We start from the raw sequence: 6,000 nt of genomic DNA on the forward strand, positions 1-6,000 counted from the left end.
TAGATGATAGTAGCTAGGCATATTTGTAAGCTGATTTAAGTCGTCAAACCATGGCAGAGGCAGGATTCAAATCTAGGTCTTAGACTCTCCTTTAGAGTCAGGGTTCAAGAAATCACTTTAACAAGTACATGATAGGAGAGGCATGAAAAGATGTCAATTTATCTGAAAAAGATCTCTGGATTTTAGAGAATTGCAGACTCAATATGAGTCAACAATATAATATGGTAGCCAGAAAAAATTGTGCAATCTTAGCCACTTTAAGAGAGGGATAGTATACAGCAGTAGGGAGGTGATAGTCCCGCTTTACTCTGCCCTTGTCAGGATACATTTGGAATATTTGTTTTCAGTTATGGGTGCAACATTTTAAGGACACTGGATTGTGTCCAAAGGATTTCTTGAACAACCTGAAATTGTTTAGTCTGTAGAAGAGAAGACTTAGGGAGAACATGATATCTGTCTTCAAGCATCTGGAGAACTGCCATATGAATGATGAATTAGAATTGCTCTTCCTGGTCTCAGAGGGCAAAACAGAAGGGATGGATAGAAGTTAGATGCATATTTAGGCCTGAAAAACCTTAATTTTCTAATAATTATGGAGCTGTCTTAAAGTAGAAGAGCATTTAGTGGCTTGCCCCTTACTGTAAGTCTTCAAGCCAAGGACTAAGGACAATTGGTCAGAGATGGTACAGAGAAGTTTCTTCTTAAGATATGAGTTGTACTACATGATTTCTGGGGTCTCTGTCAACCAGGGGTGTGCTGGAGTCAGTTCACACTGGCTCACAAGCACCAATTGTTAAATTTTCAGTATGAGCATTTATACCTCAGAAATCAGCAAATGTTACGAATTACAGCTTAATTTACTTACTGTTTTATTGTCTACAAAATGATAAAGAAAATGTTAATGATCCAAAATAAACATAAAACTATATTGTATGTACCTTTTACCGTGCCCCCCCCGCCCAGAGAGCTGCTTGTTAAACATTGACTAGCATATCACTATTTCAGCTCTGAGATTTTATCATTCTGTGGAATGGAAAGGCAAAGAGGCATGGTACCATGAAAGAGAAATTACTCTAGAGATGAATTTAGAACCAAGATTGGAATCCTGACTCCTTTTATTACCTGTGTAACCACAGGAAAGTCAACTAACTTCTCCGATCCTCAGTTTCCTAAAATGTCAAAATGAATCAGTTGAACTAAATGACCTTTAAAGTCCTTTCCAATTCCGAATCTATGATCCTATGGTTGACTGGAGAGGAAGATGGCTCCTCAGGAAGGGAAATCAGACCTAGGGTAAATGCCAAAAACTTGAGGCCAGAATATTTGGTCAGACACCAGTGACAAACAGCATAGTCCCCAGGTGTGGTGACTACAGTTCACTTTTGTCCTCTGTACCTCAGCTTCTTCATTCTATGGTTCTGTGGTTGTTCTAAAGCAAGACCTGGCCATGGAGCCTGCCACTGTAGGAATAAGAAGGAAAAGCCGGTGCTTTGTAATGTGTAATACAAATGAGAGAGGCCACAAGGTATCGTGGAAGGAGCCCAGAATGGGGAAGTCAGGGAGTAACTTTGAACTCAGAAATGTGAGTTCATAGGATCAAAGATTTAGACTCTCTAGAAGGAGACCTTAGAGGTCAAAGAATCACAGATATAGGCCTGGAAGGGACCACAGAAAGCCAAGAAGTCCAACCTCTCATTTTACAGATGAGATAAGAGCTCTGGATTCAGGAAGACTCAGTTCAAATCTTGAATCAGACACTTAGTAGTTATGTGACCCTGGGCAAGTCACTTAACCTAGGTCTCCCTCAATTTCTTCAACTGTAAAACAGGGATGATAATAGCACCTACCTCCCAGGATTGTTGTGAAGATCAAATGAGATATTTGTGAAGTTCTTTGTAAACTTTAAAGCACCATGTAAATGCTATTTATCCATGATTATTATCATTGTGATGATGATACTATGACTTGTCCAAGGTCACACAGGTAGTAAGCAGTAGAGATGGGGTTTGAATCCCATCCAAATCTAGTCCAAATCCCCCACCTCACTTTACAGATGAGAAAACTGAGGTCTAGATTGGTTAAGTGACTTGACCAAAGTCATGAAGACCTGGGAATAGAACCCAAGTCCTCTTACTCCAAATTCTCCTGTGCCAGTGAATTCAAGCTTGGGTCCTTCATGAGCTAGCTATGAAACTTCGGGCAAATCACTGTACCTCTCTTAGTTTCCTCATTAATAAAAATGAGAATTCTTTCCTCTGATCTATATGCCTAACAGCTAGGTACAGTGGATAAAGCACTGAGCTTAGAGTCAGGAAGACCTTAGTTCAAATCCAACCTCAGACACTCACTAGCTATGTGACCCTGGGCAAGTCATATTATCATCTTAACCTTGTTTGCCTCAGTTCCCTCATCTGTAAAATGAGCTGGAGAAAGAAATGGCAAACCACTCTTTGCCAAGAAAACCCCAGATGTGGTCACGAAGAGTCAGACGCAACTGAAAACGACTGAACAACAACCACCTGCCTCGTAGGGCTTTTGTAAGAATCAAGAAGAATTAATAGACATTTTCATAGTGCTTTAAAGCTAACAAAGCACTTTCCCTTCAACTACATTATCAGGAAAGTTTACAAGCATTATTATTCCAATTCCACAGATGGGGAAACTGAGGCTCAAAGACATGAAGTAACTTGTCACATTGACAGTAAATGACAAGTGCCAGGATTTGAACTCACGACTTCTGACTACATTTGGTACTATTTCCACTGCTTCACTAACTATATATTCCTGTGTAATAACATATATAAAAGAGCCGATTGAACTATTGAACACTATACAAATGCAAATTGTGATTATAATTCTTTAGAATATAATTATCCTTATAGTTCCTCATAGGAACACAGGTTTAGGGCTGATAGAGACAATCTAGTCCACCCTTTCATTTTGCAGATGAGAAAACTGAGGCCAAGACATATTAAACCAACTTGCCCAAGGGCTCATAGGTAATAGCTGCATTTGCACACAGGTCTTTTGGCTTTCAATCCACTGTGCTTTCTATTATACTGTGTTTCCTCCTAATCATGCTCTTTCTGTTGGACTCATTCACCCTAGGAGTAAAGAGTTTCTTCTTGCACCAGGACACTATGAGTCCTATTAGGGATGGGGATACAAGGGATGGGCAATGAAGCTTAGGAGTCATCTTCTATCTTAGCTGTCTCTTACCCTTCATATCACTTAGGATACAAGAAGAGCACCCAGAGATGAGGCTTGGGGTACTGGAAGAGGACTGTTCTCCACCCTCTTCTACTCTGCCACCCATGGGATGGACCCTAAAGTGAAGTGGGGGAGTCCACTGTGTCTTTTTGTTTCCCTAGCACTTAGCACATAATAGGTGCTTAATAAACATTGATTGCTTGATTGATTGGGTTCCGGGGTATGGAGGGGTCTTTCTTTTCATTCTCTCAGTATTTGTCTCATGCCTCCGTCTCCACCCCACGGTCACTGTTTGGCATCTGGGTGTCTCTGTCTCTCTTTGAGTGTCTGTTTCTATTTCTTGGTGCTTTCTTTGTTTCCATCTCTTACCATCACAGTGGCAAACTCAGACAGCTCTTCAGTGTTCCAGCCAGTCCAACTCTGGCCCTGGCTCTCCACTTGGCAATGCAGCGTCACATTGTCACCTACATCCACTGTAGTATTGAACAGCTCAACCTTCAGCAGGGGCACTCCTAGCCCAGGAGATGGCACAGAGAAAAGAGAGATCATCAGATGTAGGGTCCAAGCCTGTCCTCTCACCCCTGAGCAGCTGCCAACCTCCTTAATCACAGAACCTATCTCCCCAGCATCAGTGGTGCCCCCCAATCCCAGACACTGCCCGTCCCACCGACCTCAGAGACTCATCCCTGTCCTCCAATTCCACCTACCACAGCTGTCATTGGGCATGATGGCAGGAGGTTCCTGGCATGGAAACCCCAGTTTGGCCAGTCCCTCCTCCTCCCGGTGCTGCAGCCATCGAAGGGCACAAGAACAGTTCAGGGGGTTTCCAGTAAGAATCCTGAGAGAGAAGGTATGAGGATTCATTGAAGAGGAGGGCACACCTGGATGCCACTGCATGTTTATTGCAGTCAATGAACTCACTCATAAAACAAAAGAAGATAGCAGAATGGATTAAAAAGCAGAATCCAACACTTATTCTGTTTACAAGAAATACACTTGAAACATAAAGATTCAAACTGAGTTAAAAGAGGCTAGAGCAAAATCTATTATGCTTAAACTACATTTAAAAAAAATTGGGGGCAGCAATCATGACCTCAGACAAGGCAAAAGCAAAAAAAAAAAAGACTCAGTTAAAAAAGATAAACAAGGAAACCACATGATACTTAAAGACATCATAACAGCAACACTTAACACAAATGCACCAAGTGGTATAGTATCTAAATACTTAAAGAAAAGTTAAGTTAATAGTAGGGAGAAATAGTAAAAGTATAACACTGAGAGTTCTCAATGTACTTCTTTCAGATTTAGACAGATCTAGCAAAAAAGAAAAAGGAAAGGAAATATATTAAGAACCTGAACATAATCTGAGAAAAGTCAAGTCAAAAAGCATTTATTAAGCATCTACTATGTGGCAGGCACTGTGCTAAGCACATTAGCACACCTATATATGAGAGATGTCTGGTGATTACTGAATGAAAATTGAAAGGGGTGTATATATTTCTTAGCTGTATACAGCACTTTTACAAAAATGGAGCATGTATTAGAGCATAAAAACCTTGCAAACAAATGAAGAAAAGCAGAAATACTAAACACTTCCTTTACTGACCACAATGAAATAAAAAATATATTTGATAAAGGGCTTTTAAGAAAGAATTAAAAATTAGAGATTAAATGTCTTAATCCTAAAGAATTGGTGGGTCAAAGAACAAATCATAGAAACACTAGATATCATCAAAGCCAAAGACAAGGAGCCAGCATATCAAAATGTATAAGATGCAGCTTCATCTCTAAACCCTTTCATCAATTCAACAAACATTTAAAAGTATCTACTGCATACAAGACACTGTGTAAGTCATCGAGGATGCAAAACAAAAAGAAAACAGTCTTTGCCTTCAAAGAGCTTACATTCTCCTGGGAGGAAGCAACATGCACTGAAGTAAGTAAATATAATTTATATTTAAAGTAATGAGAAAGTGGTTTCAAGAGACAAACAGTGCTAGTAATTGGGGGTGTTGGGAAAGGCCTCCTGTCAGAGGTGGCACCTGAGTTGGGCTCTGAAATATTCTAATAGGTTGAGGTGACGGAGTGCATTCCAGACATGGAGGACCACTTGGATGAAGGCTGAGATCAGTTCTCAGTCAACAAGCATTTATTAAGCATTTGCTATGGACCAGGCCCTGAGGATACAAAGAGAAGCGAAAATATGGAATTTGCCATCAAGAAGTTCACAGCTTAATAGGGGAGACAACATGCAGATAACTATGTGTATATAAGCTATATAATATAAATGGGATCTCAGAAGGGAGGTACTGGACAGGTAAGGTAGAGGTGCAAAGGGAAAGCAGCCAGTACAAAGACACGAACTTGGGGGAAGAAATGTCCTGTGCCAGGAACATCAAGAGCAGCTGGACTGTAGAGTTCACCGAGGGGCCTAAAGTATAAGACTGAAAAACTAGAAAGGGGCCAGGATGTGAAGGGCTTTAGATGATAAACAGAAGATTTTATATTTGAGCCTGGAGATAATACGAAGCTATTGTAGTTTACTGAGCAGGGAGGTGATCTGTGTTTTAGGAAAATCACTTTGGTAGCTGAGTGAAGGATGGCTCGGGGGCAGTTAGATGGTTCAGTACCATCCCTGGAGTCAGGAGGACCTAAGTTCAAATGTGACCTCAGACACTTACTAGCTGTGTGACCCTGGGCAAATCACTTAACCCCAATTGCCTCAAAAAAAAAAAAGAAAGAAAACAAAACAAAACAAAACAAAACAAAACAAAACAAAACAAAACAAAA

At 40.5% G+C, this 6,000-nt stretch overlaps 1 protein-coding gene across 1 annotated transcript in view; it reads right to left on the reverse strand.

Moving 5' to 3' along the window:
* The window catches only part of NTRK1 (neurotrophic receptor tyrosine kinase 1), a 40,501-nt gene that overhangs the window by 22,280 nt on the left and 12,221 nt on the right, over window positions 1–6,000 (reverse strand). The window contains exons 5-6 of the mRNA XM_027871293.1: window positions 3,918–4,048; window positions 3,580–3,722 (exon numbers count right to left, since the gene is read on the reverse strand). Coding sequence (XP_027727094.1) covers window positions 3,580–3,722; window positions 3,918–4,048 — 274 coding nt within the window. The remainder of the gene's footprint in view (window positions 1–3,579; window positions 3,723–3,917; window positions 4,049–6,000) is intronic.

Source organism: Vombatus ursinus, unplaced genomic scaffold (assembly GCF_900497805.2).
Source record: "Vombatus ursinus unplaced genomic scaffold, bare-nosed wombat genome assembly UNPS02014798.1, whole genome shotgun sequence".
Lineage (NCBI taxonomy): Eukaryota > Metazoa > Chordata > Mammalia > Diprotodontia > Vombatidae > Vombatus > Vombatus ursinus.